Source organism: Agelaius phoeniceus, chromosome 38 (assembly GCF_051311805.1).
Source record: "Agelaius phoeniceus isolate bAgePho1 chromosome 38, bAgePho1.hap1, whole genome shotgun sequence".
In the NCBI taxonomy this organism is placed as follows: domain Eukaryota; kingdom Metazoa; phylum Chordata; class Aves; order Passeriformes; family Icteridae; genus Agelaius; species Agelaius phoeniceus.
The window spans coordinates 1,332,996-1,352,621 of record NC_135304.1 but is presented as its reverse complement, the minus strand read 5'-3'; the positions used below and the strand labels follow the sequence as shown (position 1 = coordinate 1,352,621).

Sequence of the window (19,626 nt, the reverse complement as noted above, 5' to 3'; positions counted from 1 at the left end):
CCCCCCCAAAATCACTTTGAGCTCCCCCAAAATCCCTTTGGACCCTTCCAAATCCCTTTTAAGCCCCCCACAATCCCTCAGGACCCCCCCAAATCCCCTCAGGACCCCCCAAAACCCCTCAGGACCACCCCAAAATCCCTTTGAGCTCCCCCAAAACCCCTTTGAGCACCCCCAAAATCCCTTTGGACTCCTCCAAATCCCTTTTAAGTCCCCCAAAACCCCTCAGGACCCCTCCAAAACCCCTCAGGACCACCCCAAAATCCCTTTGAGCTCCCCCAAAACCCCTTTGAGCTCCCCCAAAAACTCTTTGGACCCCTCCAAATCCCTTTCAAGCCCCCCACAATCCCTCAGGACCCCCCAACATCCCTTTGGACCCTTCCAAATCCCTTTGAAGCCCCCAAAACCCCTCAGGACCCCCCCAAAACCTCTCAGGACCCCCCAAAATCCCTTTGAAGGTCCCCAAATCCCCTCAGGACCCCCCCAAATCCCCTCAGGACCCCCCCAAACCTCTCGGCGGGTCCAGGCTCGGAAGGCCCCGGTCAGGGCTCGGGCTCCCAGCACCAAATAGGCCGCGGGGTGCCGGCGATTCTCCGCAGCCCTGCACCCCAAAAAGCCCAGGTTGGGATGGGAAGCACAGAGAGAGAGTGGAAACTCAGGGGGATCCCAAAAATCAGCGTGGGAAACTCAGGGATACCCCAAAAAATCCCAAAAATGGGATGGGAAACTCAGGGATACCCCAAAAATCCCAAAAATCAGGATGGGAAACTCAGGGATACCCCAAAAATCCCAAAAATGGGATGGGAAACTCAGGGATACCCCAAAAATGGCATGGGAAACTCAGGGATAGCCCAAAAATCCCAAAAATGGGATGAGAAACTCAGGGACACCCCAAAAACCCCAAACTGGGATGGGAACCACAGTGTGGGAACTACAGAGACACCCCAAAAATTTGGGATTGAAACCACACAAAATCAGTGTGGGAAATTCAGGGACACCCCAAAAATCAGGATGGGAAACTCAGGAATACCCCAAAAATCCCAAACTGGGATGGGAACCATGGTGTGGGAACTACAGGGACACCCCAAAAATTGGGGATTGAAACCACACAAAATCAGCATGGGAAAGTCAGGGACACCCCAAAAATCAGGATAGGAAACTCAGGAATACCCCAAAAATCAGCATGGGAAACTCAGAGATACCCTAAAAATTGGGGATTGAAACCACACAAAGTCAGCATGGGAACCACAGGGACACCCCAAAAATCAGGATGGGAAACTCAGGGAAACCCCAAAAACCCCAGATTGGGATGGGAACCACAGAGCCAGAGAGGGAAACTCAGGGGGATCCCAAAAATCAGCATGGGAAACCCCAAAAATGGGATGGGAAACTCAGGGACACCCCAAAAACCCCAAATTGGGATGGGAAGCACAGAGCCAGAGTGGGAAACTCAGGGACACCCCAAAAATTGGGGACTGAAACCACACAAAATCAGGATGGGAAATTCAGGGATACCCCTAAAATGGGATGGGAAACTCAGGGAAACCCCAAAAATGGGATGGGAAACTCAGGGACACCCCAAAAATCAGCATGGAAAATCAGGGACACCCCAAAAATGGGATGGGAAATTCAGGGAAACCCCAAAAACCCCAAACTGGGATGGGAAGCACGGTGTGGGAACTCCAGGGACACCCCAAAAATGAGGATGACCCACAGAGCCCTCTCAGGGAGATTTTGGGGATCCCCAGGTGGGTTTAGAGACCCCCAGGTGGGTTTAGGGACCCCCGGGTGGGCTTAAACTGCCCCAGAGAGATTTAGAGCCCCCCCAAAATGGGTTTAGAGCCCCCCCAAAATGGGTTTAGAACCCCCCCAAAATGGGTTTAGAGCCCCCTCAGTTGGGTTTAAACCCCCTTAGAGAGACTTTGAGCCCCCTCAGTTGGGTTTAAACCCCCCTAGAGAGACTTTGAGCCCCCCAGGTGGGTTTTTAACCCCCTCAAGTGAGTTCCCAGCCCACCCAGAGAGGTTTTAAGCACCCTCAGGTGGGTTTAAACCCCTTCAAGTGGGTTCCCAGCCCCCCCAGGTGGGTTTAAACCCCCCCAGGTGGGTTCTAAATCATCCCAGGTGTGTTTAAATCACCCCAGATGTGTTCTAAATTCCCTCAGGTGAGTTCAAACCCCTTCAAGTGGGTTCCTAAGCCCCCCCAGATGGGTTCTAAATGACCCCAGGTGAGTTCTAAATCCCCTCAGGTGGGTTCCCAGCCCACCCAGAGAGGTTCTAAATCACCCCAGGTGTGTTCTAAATCCCCTCAGGTGAGTTCTAAATCCTCTCAGATGGGTTTAAAACCCCTTCAAGTGGGTTCCCAGCCCTTCCAGGTGTGTTTTAAACCCCCCCAGGTGGGTTCTAAACCCTCCCAAGTGTGTTCTAAACCCCCCCAGGTCTGTTCCCAGCCCCCCCAGGTGGGTTTTTAAACCCCCTCAGGTGAGTTCCCAGCCCACCCAGAGAGGTTTTAAGCACCCCCAGGTGGATTTTAACCCCCCCAGGTGGGTTCCCAATCCCCCAGGTGGGTTCTAAACCCCCCCAGGTGTGTTTAAATCACCCCAGGTGGTTTAAACCCCTTCAGGTGGGTTTTTAACCCCCTCAAGTGAGTTCCCAGCCCACCCAGAGAGGTTTTAAGCACTCCCAGGTGTGTTTAAACCCTTTCAGGTGTGTTTAACCCCCCCCCCCCCCAGGTGGGTTTAAATGCCCCCAGGTGGGTTCTAAACCCCCTCAAGTGGGTTCACAGCCCACCCAGAGAGGTTTTAAGCGCCCCTGGGTGGGTTTAAACCCCCTCAGGTCTGATCCTAGCCCCCCCAGGTGGGTTCTAAATCCCCCCAGGTCTGTTCCCAGCCCCCCCAGGTGGGTTCTAAACCCCCTCAGGTGTGTTCTAAATCCCCTCAGGTGCGTTCCCAGCCCCCCCAGATGGATTTTTAAACCCCCCCAGGTGTGTTCCCAGCCCCCAGGAGGGGCACCCACCTCGGAAGGTGTCCAGCAGGTGCCTCCCCACGTACCAGCAGACGGCCTCGAAATTGGGGAACTTGGCCAGGTCGGGGGTGTTGAGGCGGCGCTGCAGCTCGTAGGCCCTGGGGGTTTGGGGGGTCAGGAAGGGTTTTGGGGGGTCAGGAAGGTTTTTGGAGGGTTTTGGGGGGTCAGGAAGGATTTCCCCCCAAGCCACCCAAAAAACACCCCCAGAATCCCAAAAATATCCCAAAAAAAAACCCTTCCAAAACCACCCCAAGAGCTCCTGCAAGTCCCCCAAAGTGCCCAAAACCACCCCCAAACTCCCCCCAAATCTGTCCAAAACCCCTAAATCCTCATCGAGCCCCCCCAAAGGAACCCCCAAAACCCTCAAAGCCCCTCCAAACCTTTCAAAACCCCCAAACCCTCACCCAGCTCCTCCAAAGACACCCCCAAAACCCCCAAAGCCCCCCTAAAGTGCCCAAAACCACCCCCAAACTCCCCTCAAACCTGCCCAAAACCCCCAAACCCTCACCCAGCTCCCCCAAACTCTCCCAAAGGACACCCCCAAAACCCTCCTAAAAGCCCCCCCAAACCTTTCAAAACCCCCAAACCCTCACTCAGACCCCAAACTCTCCCAAAGGACAGCCCCAAAATCCCCAAAGCCCCTCCAAGCCCCCCCAAACCCTCACCCACCACCCCCAAACCCTCCAAAGACACCCCCAAAACCCTCAAGGCCCTCCAAGCACCCCCAAACTCCCCCAAACCCTCACCCAGCCCCCCAAAACTCTCCCAGAACCTCTTCAAAACCCCCAAACCCTCACCCAAGCCCCCCAAACTCTCCCAAAGACACCCCCAAAACCCCCAAAGCCCCCCCAAGCCCCCCTAAAGTGCCAAAACCACCCCCAAACTCCCCCAAACCTGTCCAAAACCCCTAAATCCTCATCGAGCCCCCCCAAAGGACACCCCCAAAACCCTCAAACCCCCTCCAAACCTTTTCAAAACCCCCAAACCCTCACCCAACACCCCCAAACCCTCCAAAGACACCCCCAAAGCCTCACCCAGCTCCCCCAAACTCTCCCAAAGACACCCCCAAAGCCCCTCCAAGCCCCCCCAAACTGCCCAAAACCATCCCCAAACTCCCCAAAACCTGTCCAAAACCCCTAAACTCTCACTCAATTCTCCCAAAGGACACCCCCAAAACCTCCCAAAAGCCCCCCCAAACCTTTTCAAATCCCCCAAACTCTCACCCAACTCCCCCAAAGGACACCCCCCAAAACCCTCAAAGGCCTCCAAGCCCCCCCAAACTGCCCAAAACCACCCCCAAACTCCCCTCAAACCTGTCCAAAACCCCCAAACCCTCACCCAGCCCCCCAAACTCTCCCATAAGACACCCCCAAAACCCTCCTAAAAGCCCTCCAAACCTTTTCAAAACCCCCAAACCCTCACTCAGACCCCCAAACTTTCCCAAAAGACACCCCCAAAACCCTCAAAGCGCCCCCAAACTCCCTCAAACCTGTCCAAAACCCCAAATCCTCAGCCAGTCCCTCCAAACTCTCCCAAAACCTTTTCAAAACCCCCAAACCCTCACCCAGCCCCCTAAAGGACACCCCCCAAAACCTCAAAGCCCCTCCAAGCCCCCCCAAACTCCCCCAAAACCACCCCCAAACTCCCCCCCACTCCCCCCAAACCTTTTCAAAGCCCCCCAAAACCTCACCTAGCCCCCCAAACTCTCCCAAAAGACACCCCCAAAACCCCCAAAGCCCCCCCAAGCCCCCCTAAAGTGCCCAAAACCACCCCCAAACTCCCCCAAAACCTGTCCAAAACCCCTAAACTCTCACTCTAATTCTCCCAAAGGACACCCCCAAAACCCTCCTCAAAGCCTCCCCAAACCTTTTCAAAACCCCCAAACCCTCACCCAGCTCCCCCAAACTCTCCCAAAGGACACCCCCAAAGCCCCCCAAAGCCCCCCAAAGCCCCCCAAGCCCCCCAGCCCACCGGAGCTGCATGCCGATGTTGAGGCTGTGCAGGAAGTGCCCCCCGAAGGCCAGAGAGTCCACGGGGGTGAGCACGGCGTGGATCCAGCCTGGGGACAGACACGGCAACTGGGAGAACTGGGAGCACTGGGAGAACTGGGATGCACTGGGATGGGGCACTGGGAGCACTGGGATGCACTGGGATGGGGCACTGGGAGCACTGGGATGCACTGGGAGCACTGGGAGCACTGGGATGGGGCACTGGGAGCACTGCGACGGGGCACTGGGATTCACTGGGATGCACTGGATTCACTGGGATGGGACACTGGGAGCACTGGGGGCACGGGGATGGGGCACTGGGAGCACTGGGAGCACTGGGATGTACTGGGATTCACTGGGATTCACTGGGATTCACTAGGATGGGGCACTGGGAGCACTGGGATGGGGCACTGGATGGGGCACTGGGATGCACTGGGATGCACTGGGAGCACTGGGAGCACTGGATGGGGCACTGGGAGCACTGCGACGGGGCACTGGGATGCACTGGGATGCACTGGGAGGGGGCACTGGGAGCACTGGGAGCACTGGGATTCACTGGGATGGGGCACTGGGATGCACTGGGACGGGGCACTGGGAGCACTGGGATGCACTGGGAGCACTGGGATGCACTGGGAGCACTGGGATGCACTGGGAGCACTGGAGCACTGGGATTCACTGGGATGGGGCACTGGGAGCACTGGGATGCACTGGGAGCACTGGGATGCACTGGGAGCACTGGGAGCACTGGGAGCACTGGGAAGGGAGCAGGGGCTCGCTGGGGATTGTCAGGGAAGTTTTGGGGTTACTGGGAGTTACTGGGAGCCCCCCAGTCTGACCCCACCAGGAGACATCAGGGGGGTCCCCAAGGCCACCAAACGCTCACCTGGGGACACAGGGGACACTTGGGGGTGTTTGTCCCCTGGCACAGGTGACACTGGGGGCACATTTGGGGGTCTGACCCTGGCACAGGTGACACAGGTGACACTGGGGGCACATTTGGGGTCTGGCACAGGTGACACAGGTGACACTGGGGGCACATTTGGGGGTCTGACCCTGGCACAGGTGACACTAAAGGTGTCTGTCCTTTGCACAGGTGACACTGCGGGTGTGTTTGGGGTCTGACCCTGGTACAGGTGACACAGGTGACACTGGGGGTGTGTTTGGGGTCTGGCACAGGTGACACAGGTGACACTGGGTGTGTTTGGGGTCTGACACAGGTGTCCCCGCGCTTGTGCCCAGGTGTCCCTGAGCCCACCCCTCACCTGTGGGGATGAAGAGGGTCTGGCACAGGTGACACTTGGGTCACATTTGGGGGTCTGTCCTTTGCACAGGTGACACTGGGGGTGTGTTTGGGGTTCTGTCCCTTGCACAGGTGACACTGTGGGAGTGTTTGAGGGGGTCTGACCCTGGCCCAGGTGACACTGCTGGTGTGTTTGGGGTCTGGTACAGGTGACACTTGGGTCACATTTGGGGGTCTGACCCTGGCACAGGTGACATTGGGGTGTGTTTGGGGTCTAGCACAGGTGACACAGGTGACACTGGGGGTGTGTTTAGGGGTCTGTCCCTTGCACAGGTGACACTGCAGGTATGTTTGGGGTTCTGTCCCTTGCACAGGTGACACTGTGGGTGTGTTTGGGGTCTGGCACAGGTGACACTGGGGATGTGTCGGGGGGGGGGGGGGGGGTCTGACACAGGTGTCCCCGCGCTTGTACCCAGGTGTCCCCGCAGTTGTACCCAGGTGTCCCCGCGCTTGTACCCAGGTGTCCCCGAGCCCCCCCTCACCTGTGGGGATGAAGAGGGTCTGGCCCTGGCGCAGGTGGCACCGGAAGCACCGATCCACCTGGTCCCCAAAGAAGAGCTCGGGCTGGTTCCGGGAGCTGCTCCAGGCCTCGAACAGCGCCAGGTTGGCGGCCGAGGGACGCGCCAGGTAAAAGATCTGCTCGCCCTGGGGCACAGGTGAGGGGGCACACGTGGGACAGGGAAGAGCAGCAGGTTTCATTCTCCCAAAAATCCCCCAAACGCCCTCAAAAATCCCCCAAACAGCCTCTAAAATCCCCCAAGCGCCCTCAAAAATGCCCCAAGCGCCCTCTAAAATCCCCCCAACGCCCTCTAAAATCCCTCAAACGTCCTCTAAATCCCCCAAACGCCCTCTAAAATCCCCCAAACGCCCTCAAAATGCCCTAAACCCCCTCTAAAATCCCTCAACGCCCTCTAAAATCCCCCAAAAATCCCCCAGACCCCTGGAGGATGCCCCCTCATACCCTGAGCATGAGGTACCAGGCCAAGGTGCCTCCACAGCTGATGTGGAAGTTGCTGTAGCCCAACATCCCCAGCCCCAATTACCCCAAAAATCCCCAAAATCCCCTACAACTGCCCCCAAATCCCCTACAACACCCCCAAATCCCCTACAGACCCCCCTCATACCCTAAGCATGTGGTACCAGCCGAGGTGCCCCCACAGTCGATGTGGAAGTCGCTGTAACCACACACGCCCAGCCCCAAATCCGCTACTAATGCCCCAAAATCCCCTACAAATGCCCCCAAATCCCCTATAACTGCCCCCAAATCCCCTATAACCCTCTCAAATCCCCTACAAATGCCCCCAAATCCCCTATAATTGCCCCAAATCCCCTACAACTGTCCTCTTGTACCCTGAGCACGTAGTACCAAGCCAAGGCAGCCCCACAGTCGATGTGGAAGTCACTGTAACCACACACGCCCAGCCCCAAATCCCCTATAACCGCCCCCAAATCCCCTACAACTGCCCCCAAATCCCCTATAACTACCCCCAAATCCCCTACAGACCCCCCTCGTACCCTGAGCACGTGGTACCAACCAAGGTGGCCCCACAGTTGATGTGGAAGTCACTGTAGCCCAAATCCCCCAGCCCCAATTCCCCTATAACCGCCCCCAATTCCCCTACAAATGCCCCCAAATCCCCTATAACTGCCCCAAATCCCCTATAATTCCCCCCAAATCCCCTAGAGCCCCCCCCTCGTACCCTGAGCATGAGGTACCAGGCCGAGGTGCCCCCGCAGTCGATGTGGAAGTCGCTGTTGCCACACACCCCCAATTCCCCTATAACTGCCCCAATTCCCCTATAACTCCCCCAAAATCCCCTATAACTGCCCCAAAATCCCCTACAGACCCCCCTCGTACCCTGAGCACATGGTACCAACCCAAGGTGGCCCCACAGTTGATGTGGAAGTCGCTGTAGCCACACACGCCCAGCCCCAATTCCCCTATAACCCTCCCAAATCCCCTATAACTGCCCCCAAATCCCCTACAAATGATCCCAAATCCCCTATAACCCTCACAAATCCCCTATAACTCCCCCCAAATCCCCTACAACTGCCCCCAATTCCCCTATAACTGCCCCAAATACCCTACAACTGCCCCCAATTCCCCTATAACCCTCCCAAATCCCCTACAACTGCCCCAATTCCCCTATAACCCTCCCAAATCCCCTACAAATGCCCCCAAATCCCCTACAAATGCCCCCAAATCCCCTACAAATGCCCCCAAATCCCCTATAACCCTCCCAAATCCCCTACAACACCCCCAAATCCCCTATAATTCCCCCCAAATCCCCCACAAACCCCCCTCGTACCCTGAGCACGTGGTACCAGGCCAAGGTGGCCCCGCAGTCGATGTGGAAGTCGCTGTAGCCACACACCCCCAGCCCCAAATCCCCTATAACTGCCCAAAGCCCCTACAAATGCCCCCAAATCCCCTATAACTGCCCCAAAATCCCCTACAACCCTCTCAAATCCCCTACAAATGCCCCCAAATCCCCTATAATTGCCCCCAAATCCCCTACAACTGTCCTCTTGTACCCTGAGCACGTAGTACCAAGCCAAGGCGGCCCCACAGTCGATGTGGAAGTCGCTGTAGCCACACATGCCCAGCCCCAAATATCCGCTACAACTGCCCCCAAATCCCCTATAACTGCCCCCAAATCCCCTACAAATGCCCCCAAATCCCCCACAAACCCCCCTCATACCCTGAGCACGTGGTACCAGGCCGAGGTGCCCCGGCAGTCGATGTGGAAGTCGCTGTAGCCACAAACCCCCAGCCCCAAATCCCCTATAACTGCCCAAATCCCCTACAAATGATCCCAAATCCCCTATAACTGCCCCCTCGTACCCTGAGCACGTGGTACCAGGCCGAGGTGCCCCCGCAGTCGATGTGGAAGTCGCTGTAGCTGTCCTTGGCCCCCATCAGGCAGAATTCTGCACGCTCGGCCGCTCCCGCGCCGACTCCCCCGGCCACAGGTTCTCCACCCACGAGAGCTTGCGCACGATCCGCGGCGTCTGCACAGGTTGGACAGCCTGGGGCACCCCAAAAAACGGGGGTCAGGGCATGGGGGGACCCCCCCATGGGGCACGGGGGACAGCATGGGGGGAGAGGATGCAGGGGGAGATGGCGGGGAGGGGCAGGGTCTGGGTTTTGGGGGAGGATTTGGGATTTGGGGGGCCTAGGGAGGGCAGGATTTGGGGTTTTGGGGGGCTTAGGGAGCAGGATCTGGGATTTTGGGGGCTTAGGGAGCAGGGTCTGGGATTTTGGGGGTGCTTGGGAGGAGGATTTGGGATTTTGGGGGTCATTGGGGGACGGGATTTTGGGGGTCATTGGGGGGCAGGGTCTGGGATTTTGGGGGCATTGGGGAAAAAGATCTGGGATTTTGAAGGTACTTGGGTGGGGGGCAGGATTTGGGATTTTGGGGTGCTTAGGGGGCAGGATCTGGGGTTTTGGGGGTCATTGGGGGGCAGGATTTGGGATTTTGGGGGGCCTAGGGAGGGCAGGATTTGGATTTTGGGGGTCATTGGGGGCAGGATCTGGAATTTTGGGGGTACTTGGGGGGAGGAGGATTGGGATTTTGGGGGTGTTTGGGGAGAGGAGGATTTGGGATTTTGGGGGGCTTAGGGAGCAGGGTCTGGGATTTTGGGCGTCATTTGGGGGCAGGATCTGGGATTTTGGGGTGCTTAGGGAGCAGGATCTGGGATTTTGGGGGTCATTGAAGGGCAGGATTTGGGATTTTGGGGGTCCTAGGGAGCAGGGTCTGGTATTTTTGGGGGTACTTGGGGAAAGGATCTGGGATTTTGAAGGTACTTGGGTGGGGGGCAGGATCTGGATTTTGGGGGGCCTAGGGAGCAGGGTCTGGGATTTTGGGGATTCCTGTGGTTGGAAGAGGAGGGAAGTGGGAGGACCTGGATTTTGGGGGTCCTTGTGGGGGGCAGGATCTGGGATTTTGGGGGTCATTGGGGAAAGGATCTGGGATTTTGGGGGGGCCTAGGGAGCAGGATCTGGGATTTTGTGGGTACTTGTAGGGCAAGGTCTGGGATTTTGGGGATCCCTATGGTGGGAAGAGAAGGGAAGGGGAGGATTTGGGATTTTTGGGGGTCCTGGGGTTGGAGGAGGTGGGAAGGGGAGGCACTGGGAGCACCGGGAAGGATCAGGAAGCACTAGAAGGAACTGAAGTTACTGGGAGCACTGGGAGAAACTGGGAGCACTGGGAAGGACTGGGAGGGACTGGAGCACTGGATGGAATTGGGAGGGACTGGGAGGAACTGGGAGCACTGGGAAAGAACTAGGCAGGACTGGGAGCACTGGAAGGAATTGGGAGCACTGGGAAGGACTGGGAGGGACTGGGAAAGACTGGGAAGGGACTAGGCAGGACTGGGAGGGACTGGGAGCACTGGGAGGCACTTGGAAGGGACTAGGCAGGACTGAGAAGCAGTGGAAGGAATTGGGAGCACCAGGAAGGACTGGGAGGGACTGGAGGGACTGGGAAGCACTGGGAGGGACTGGGAGGGACTGGGAAGGACTGGGAGCACCAGGAAGGACTGGGAAGGACTGGGAGGGACTGGGAGCACTGGGAGGCACTGGAGCACTGGGAAGGGACTGGGAAGGGACTGGGAAGGATTGGGAGGCACTGGGAGCACTGGAAGGACTGGGAAGGGACTGGGAAGGGACTGGAGGCATTGGGAGCCCTGGGAAGGGACTGGGAAGGACTGGGAAGGGACTGGGAAGGGACTGGGAGGGACTGGGAGGGACTGGGAGCACTGAGAGCACTGGGAGGGACTGGGAGGCACTGGGAAGGGACTGGGAGGCACTGGGAAGGGACTGGGAAGGGACTGGAAGGACTGGGAGGCACCCCCCCCCCCCCCCCCCCCCCCCCCCCCCCCCCCCCCCCCCTGGGAGCACTGGGATCACTGGGAAAGGACTGGGAAAGGACTGGGAGGCATTGGGAGCCCTGGGAAGGGACTGGGAAGGGACTGGGAGCACCAGGAAGGACTAGGAAGCACTGGGAGGGACTGGGAGCCCTGGGAGGCACTGGGAGCACTGGGAAGGGGACTGGGAAGGATTGGGAGGCACTGGGAGCCCTGGGAGGCACTGGGAGGGACTGGGAGGGACTGGGAGCACTGGGAGCCCTGAGAAGCACTGGGAGGCACTGGGAGGCACTGGGAGCACTGGGAAAGGACTGGGAAGGACTGGGAGGCACTGGGAGCCCTGGGAGCCCTGGGAAGGGACTGGGACCCACCGCGTGTCCGAGAACTCCAGGCCGGTGACGCTGAGGACGCGCTCGCGCCGGGGCCCTCCCAGGTAGGCCACGAAGTCCCCGAGGCGCATGCGCAGCTCGGCCTGGCGGCCCACGTCCAGCACGGCCACCACCTTGTCAGCTCCTGCGGGCCCAGAACGGCCTCAGCGCCCCGAAAACGGCTAGGGGGACCCCAAAAACCGCCGGGGGGGACCCCAAAAACCGCCGGGGGGACCCCAAAAACGGCCGGGGGGACCCCAAAAACGGCCGGGGGGACCCCAAAAACGGCCGGGGGACCCCAAAACCACCCCAAAACCACCCCAAAACCTGTGTGCCCCAGAACGGCCTCAGCGCCCCGAAACGGCCGGGGGGACCCCAAAAACCGCCGGGGGGACCCCAAAAACAGCCAGGGGGACCCCAAAAACCACCGGGGGGACCCCAAAAACCGCCAGGGGGACCCCAAAACCACCCCAAAACCTGTGTGCCCCAGAACGGCCTCAGCACCCCAAAAACGGCCAGGGGCACCCCAAAACCTCTCTGTGGGCCCCAAAACGGCCTCAGCACCCCAAAAGCGGCTGGGAGACCCCCAAAAACTTCCCAAAACCTGTGTGCCCCAGAACGGCCTCAGCGCCCTGAAAACGGCCAAGGGGACCCCAAATCCTCTCTATGGGCCCCAGAACTGCCTCAGCGCCCCAAAAACGGCCGGGGGGACCCCAAAAACTCCCCCAAAACCTCTCTGTGGGCCCCAAAATGGCCTCAGCGCCCCAAAAACGGCCGGGGGACCCCAAAAACTCCCCCAAAACCTGTGTGTCCCAGAACTGCCTCAGCGCCCCAGAAATGGCTGGGGAGACCCCCAAAAACCCTCCCCAAACACCTCCCTGAGCACCCCAAAAACGGCTGGGAGACCCCAAACCCCCCCCCCAAAATCTCCCTGAGCACCCCAAAAACCCCCCAAAACCTCCCTGTGCACCCAAATCCTCCCTGTGCACCCCAAAACCTCCCTGTGCACCCCAACCACTGAACGAGGACCCTCTAGACCCTCACCCATCTCCCAGGACCCTCAATACGGACTAAGATGCCAACAAGGGGGTGAAATCATAAGGGGGACCCTGCCCCTTTTATGGGATCCTGGGCACCCCCTGTGCACCCCAAAACCTGAATGGGGACCCTCTGGACCCTCACCCATTCCCCCAAAACCCTCAGTAGAATACAAAGAGTGAAGTTATAGAAGGGGGGGGCTCTTCCCCTGTCACGGGGTCCTGGGGGTCCCCTGATGCAGCCCCCCAAAGCCCCCCAAAGCCCCCCAGACTGACCGACGTGGTGCAGGACGTCCCGGGGGGTGAAGGATGAGGGGGGCAGGGTCATGCCCAGCCCCTCGTGCCGTGCCACCAGGATGGGCACGCTGAAGCTGTTCTCCTCCAGGTACTCCACGGTCAGCTGCGCCCCGCTGGGCCGAAGCAGCACCTCGTCCGCGCTGGGGGGCACAGAGCAGGGGACACTGAGAGCCCCAGAACCACACGGGGACACCCAGAGCCCCACGGGGACACCCTGAGCCCCACGGGGACACCCAGAGCCACACAGGGACACCCAGAGACCCACGGGGACCCCCCAGAGCCCCACAGGGACCCCCCCCTGAGTCACAAAGGGACACCCAGAGCCCCACGGGGACACCCAGAGCCCCACGGGGACACCCAGAGCCCCACAGGGACCCCCCCTGAGTCACAAAGGGACACCCAGAGCCCCACGGGGACTCCCAGAGCCCCACGGGGACACCCCAGAGCCCCACGGGACACCCAGAGCCCCACGGGGACACCAGAGCCACACAGGGACACCCAGAGCTCCACGGGGACACCCAGAGCCCCACAGGGACACCCAGAGCCCCACGGGGACACCCAGAGCCCCACGGGGACACCCAGAGCCCCACGGGGACACCCAGAGCCACACAGGGACACCCAGAGCCACACAGGGACACCCAGAGCCACACGGGGACACCCAGAGCCCCACGGGGACACCCAGAGCCACACAGGGACACCCAGAGCCACACAGGGACACCCAGAGCCACACAGGGACACCCAGAGCCCCACGGGGACACCCTGAGCCCCACAGGGACACCCAGAGCCCCACAGGGACACCCAGAGCCACAAAGGGACCCCCAGAGCCCCACGGGGACACCCTGAGTCACAAAGGGACACCCAGAGCCCCACGGGGACCCCCAGAGCCCCACGGGGACACCCAGAGCCCCACGGGGACCCCCAGAGCCCCACAGGGACCCCCCCTGAGTCACAAAGGGACCCCCAGAGCCCCACGGGGACCCCCCCTGAGTCACAAGGGACACCCAGAGCCCCACGGGGACACCCAGAGCCCCACAGGGACCCCCCCTGAGTCACAAAGGGACACCCAGAGCCCCACGGGGACACCCTGAGCCCCACAGGGACACCCAGAGCCCCACAGGGACACCCAGAGCCCCACGGGGACACCCCGAGCCACAAAGGGACACCCAGAGCCACACAGGGACACCCAGAGCCCCACGGGGACACCCAGAGCCCCACGGGGACACCCAGAGCCCCACGGGGACCCCCAGAGCCCCACAGGGACCCCCAGAGCCCCACGGGAACACCCTGAGCCCCACAGGGACACCCAGAGCCCCACGGGGACACCCAGAGCCCCACAGGGACCCCCCCTGAGTCACAAAGGGACACCCAGAGCCCCACGGGGACACCCAGAGCCCCACAGGGACACCCAGAGCCTCACGGGGAACCCCAAGAGCCCCACGGGGACACCCAGAGCCCCACGGGGACACCGAGAGCCCCACAGGGACCCCCCCAGAGCCCCTCGGGGACACCCAGAGCCCCACGGGGACACCCAGAGCCCCACGGGGAGCCCCAGAGCCCCACGGGATCACCCAGAGCCACACAGGGACACCCAGAGCCACACAGGGACACCCAGAGCCCCTCGGGGACACCCAGAGCCCCTCGGGGACACCCAGAGCCCCACGGGGACCCCCCCTGAGTCACAAAGGGACCCCCAGAGCCCCACGGGGACACCCAGAGCCCCTCGGGGACACCCAGAGCCCCACGGGGACACCCAGACACCCTCGGGGACACCCAGAGCCCCACGGGGACCCCCAGAGCCCCACGGGGACCCCCCCTGAGTCACAAAGGGGTCACTCAACCCCTTAGGGGTCACCCAACTCCTATAGGGATCCCCCATCCCATTGCCTAGGTCACAGCAGCAGCTTATCCACACCTGAGGGCAGGACAGGGGTGGGATCACCCATAGGAGTGACCAACACCCCCCAGGAGTGACCAACACCCCCCAGGAGTGACCAACACCCCCCAAGAGTGACCAACACCACCCAGGAGTGACCAACACCCCCCCAAGGAGTGACCAACACCACCCAGGAGTGACCAACACCCACCCAGGAGTGACCAACATCAGCCAGGAGTGACCAACACCCACCCAGGAGTGACCAACATCACCCAGGAGTGACCAACATCACCCAGGAGTGACCAACATCACCCAGGAGTGACCAACAGCCCCCAGGAGTGACCAACATCATCCAGGAGTGACCAACATCACCCAGGAGTGACCAACATCATCCAGGAGTGACCGACACCCACCCAGGAGTGACCAACATCATCCAGGAGTGACCAACAGCCCCCCAGGAGTGACCAACACTCCCCAGGAGTGACCAACACCCCCCAGGAGTGACCAACATCACCCAGGAGTGACCCACACCTGGCACTGACCCACACCTGGCAGCACTGACCCACAACTGGCACTGACCATCACTGGCACTGACCCACACGTGGCACTGACCATCACTGGCACTGCCCATGCCCAGCACTGACCATCACTGGCACTGACCATCACTGGCACTTACCCACACATGGCACTGACCATCACTGGCACTGACCATCACTGCACTGACCCACACGTGGCACTGACCATCACTGGCACTGCCATGGCCCAGCACTGACCATCACTGGCACTGACCATCACTGGCACTTACCCACACATGGCACTGACCATCACTGGCACTGACCCACACCTGGCACTGACCCACACCCGGCACTAACCATCACTGGCACTGACCCACACCCAGCACTGACCATCACTGGCACTGCCATGCCCAGCACTGACCATCACTGGCACTGCCCATGCCCAGCACTGACCATCACTGGCACTGACCCACACATGGCACTGACCCACACCCGGCACTGACCATCACTAGCACTGACCCACACCTGGCACTGACCATCACTGGCACTGACCCATTCCCAGCACTGACCATCACTGGCACTGACCATCACTGGCACTGACCATGCCCAGCACTGACCATCACTGGCACTGCCCATTCCAGCACTGACCATCACTGCACTGACCCACACCCGGCACTGACCATCACTGGCACTGACCCACACCCAGCACTGACCATCACTGGACTGACCATCACTGGCACTGACCCACACCCAGCACTGACCATCACTGGACTGACCATCACTGGCACTGACCCACACCCGGCACTGACCCACACCTGGCACTGACCATCACTGGCACTGCCCATGCCCAGCACTGCCCATCACTGGCACTGACCATCACTGGCACTGACCCACACCCAGCACTGACCCACACCTGGTACTGACCATCACTGGCACTGACCCACACCCGTCCCTGCCCTCACCTGTCCCTGCCCTCACCTGGGGAAGGTGCGGCCCCGCAGCTCCCGGATGAACTGGGCGCTGCCGGTGCGGGCCGGACGGCCGGGGTCCTGCTCCGGGGCCTTGGCCGGGCCACGGCGCCGCTTCACTGCGGACAGAGGGACATGGTGGGGACAGAGGGACACGGTGGGGACACACAGGGACACAATGGGGACACACAGGGACAGAGGGACACGGTGGGGACACACAGGGACACAATGGGGACACACAGGGACAGAGGGACACGGTGGGGACACACAGGGACAGGGGGACACACAGGGACAGAGGGACACAGTGGGGACACACAGGGACACAGTGGGGACACACAGGGACAGAGGGACACGGTGGGGACAGAGGGACATAATGGGGACACACGGGGACAGAGGGACACGGTGGGGACACACAGGGACAGAGGGACACGGTGGGGACAGAGGGACATAATGGGGACACACGGGGACAGAGGGACACGGTGGGGACACACAGGGACAGAGGGACACGGTGGGGACAGAGGGACACAATGGGGACACACAGGACAGAGGGACACGGTGGGGACAGAGGGACACAATGGGGACACACAGGGACAGAGGGACACGGTGGGGACAGAGGGACATAATGGGGACACACGGGGACAGAGGGACACGGTGGGGACACACAGGGACACAGTGGGGACACACAGGGACAGAGGAACATGGTGAGGACAGGGGGACACGGTGAGGACACACAGGGACAGAGGGACACATGGGGATAGAGGCACATGCAGGGACACACAGGGACCCCAGGGACACAGTGGGGACAGGGGAACACAGTGGGGACACACAGGGACAGAGGGACATGGTGAAGACAGGGGGACACGGTGAGGACACACAGGGACACACAGGGACAGAGGGACACAGTGGGGACACACAGGGACACAATGGGGACACACAGGGACAGAGGAACATGGTGAAGACAGGGGAACACGGTGAGGACACACAGGGACAAGGGGACACAGTGGGGACACACAGGGACAGAGAGACACATGGGGATAGAGGGACATGCAGGGACACACAGGGACCCCAGGGACACAGTGGGGACAGGGGGAGACACGGGGACACACAGGACAGAGGGACATGGTGGGGACAGGGGGACACAGTGGGGACACACAGGGACAGAGGAACATGGTGAGGACAGGGGGACACAGTGGGGACACACAGGAACAGAGGAACATGGTGAGGACAGGGGGACACGGTGAGGACACACAGGGACACACAGGGACACAATGGGGACACAGTGGGGACACACAGGGACACAATGGGGACACACAGGGACAGAGGAACATGGTGAAGACAGGGGAACACGGTGAGGACACACAGGGACAAGGGGACACAGTGGGGACACACAGGGACAGAGAGACACATGGGGATAGAGGGACATGCAGGGACACACAGGGGCCCCAGGGACACAGTGGGGACAGGGGGACACACGGGGACACACACAGGGACAGAGGGACACAGGGGGATCCACAAGGAGCCCAGAGCATCTCCCCCAGCCCCATCCCAGTCCCTCCCAGTGCCCCCAGTCCCACTCACTGACAGAAGGCCCCCTGAGCACGGGCGCACTGGGGGCAGTGGTACAGGTCAATCTCCGCCGCCGCCTCCTCCTCCACCCCCACGCAGCTGTGGGGACACCCCAGTGCCTCCCAGTAACCACCAGGCACCTCCCCAGTAACCCCCAGTGCCTCCCAGTAACCACCAGGCACCTCCCCAGTAACCCCCAGTGCCTCCCAGTAACCCCCATTGCACCCCACACCTCTCTTTACACCTCCCAGTCCCTGCCAGACTTCTCCCCATCCCTCCCAGTACCCCCCAGTCCTTCCCTGACTCCTTCCAGTACCCCCAGGACTTCTCCCAGTACTTCCAAGTCCCTCTCAGCCCCTCCAGTACCCCCAAAACCCTTCCCAGTACACCCCAAGCCCCTTCCAGTACCCCTGGACTTCTCCCAATCCCTTCCAGCACCCCCCAGATGCCTCCCAGTCCCTCCCAGTATCCCACAACCCTCCCCAGACTTCTCCCAGAGCCCTCCAGCACTGCCCACGACTTCTCCCAGTTCTTCCCAGGCCCCCCCAAAGTCCCCTTCAATGACCCCTGGACTTCTCCCAGTTCCCTCCCCAGTGCCTCCCAGACTTCTCCCAGTCCCTCCCAGATGCCTCCCAGTCCCCCCCAGTGCCTCCCAGATACATCCCAGTCTCCTCCAGCACCCTCCAAATGCCTCCCTGTCTCTCCCAGATGCCTCTCAGTAACCCCAGTCTCACCCCAGCCCCATCCCAGTCCCACCCCAGCCCCATCCCAGCGCTCCAGTCCCCCCCCCCGAGTCCCTCCCAGTCCCACCTGCCATGGAACCAGTCCTGGCAGCCATCGCACTCGATCATGAAGCGGGTCACATCGTAGGGCAGGCGGCACAGGCAGTACACGGGCACCGAGGCCATGGCCGGGCCCCCGGGGCGACCCCCGACCCTACGGACCCCCGCGACCCCCCCCGGCCCGGGACATCCGCGCGCTGCCCGCCGGACCCCCGAAAATCCCCCTCAAAAGAAAAAAAAAAACTAAAAAAACCACCCTCAAACGCACCCCAAAAGCAGCCTCAAAAAAACCCCAAAAACAGCCTCAAAATCCCGCAAAAACAGCCTCAAAACCCCCAAAAACGCCCTCAGCAAAACCCCTAAAACAGTCCCAAAAATCACCTGGAAACCACCCCCCATAAAAACCTCAAAAAAACCCCAAAACCAACCCCTCGGCTGCTCCCCTAAAAGCACCCCAAAGCCCCCCCCCCAAAACGCGGCCTGCGGAGGGCCCTGAGGGGAATTGGGGAGCACGACCCCCCAAAAACCCCTGTACGGGCCGGGGTCACCCCAAAGGGCCTGCGGAGACTTGGGATCCCCCTCAGGTATTAATGACGGCCTAAGACCTCCCCAAAAGGGTCTAGAGGTGATAAAAGATCCCTCCAAGGGTCACCAGGGATCTGGGACCCCCTCCCCGAGGTTTTATAGGGCCCAGAGCCCCCAAAAACGCGCCCAGAGAGTCCCCCCCCGCCCCTATAGCGTGTGGGGACCCCCCAAAAGCGCCGCAGGGCCCGGGGTCCCCTCACAGCGTCCGTGGGGTCCCGGCCGCCCCCTCCCCGCGCGCTATGAGGTCCCCGAGACCTCCCCAAAGATTCGCGGGACCCCCTAAAAGCTTTGGGAACCCCCAAAAAGCCGCCGATACCCCCTCAAGGCCGGCGGGACCCCTCCGGGGCCTGCGGGACGCCGCGAGGCCTGCGCCCCCCCCACCGCCACCTCCCGACTAGGCCGCAGCCCGCCCCGGCAAGGCCCAGCGCTTCTCGCGGCCGCTCCTCCGCCGCCGCCCGGT

At 60.8% G+C, this 19,626-nt stretch overlaps 1 protein-coding gene across 1 annotated transcript in view; it reads right to left on the bottom strand.

Annotated features, from left to right (window-relative positions):
• PHF8 (PHD finger protein 8) overlaps positions 1-19,481 on the bottom strand; it is a 42,516-nt gene extending 23,035 nt beyond the window's left edge. Inside the window, 12 exon segments of the mRNA XM_077172440.1 lie at positions 508-598; positions 3,006-3,116; positions 4,990-5,077; positions 6,789-6,951; positions 9,152-9,237; positions 9,240-9,336; positions 11,543-11,688; positions 12,857-13,017; positions 16,244-16,352; positions 17,812-17,836; positions 17,838-17,898; positions 18,610-19,481. Of these exon segments, the coding sequence (XP_077028555.1) occupies positions 508-598; positions 3,006-3,116; positions 4,990-5,077; positions 6,789-6,951; positions 9,152-9,237; positions 9,240-9,336; positions 11,543-11,688; positions 12,857-13,017; positions 16,244-16,352; positions 17,812-17,836; positions 17,838-17,898; positions 18,610-18,707 (1,236 nt within the window). The 5' untranslated portion in view covers positions 18,708-19,481.
• Positions 19,482-19,626: the final 145 nt, after the last annotated feature.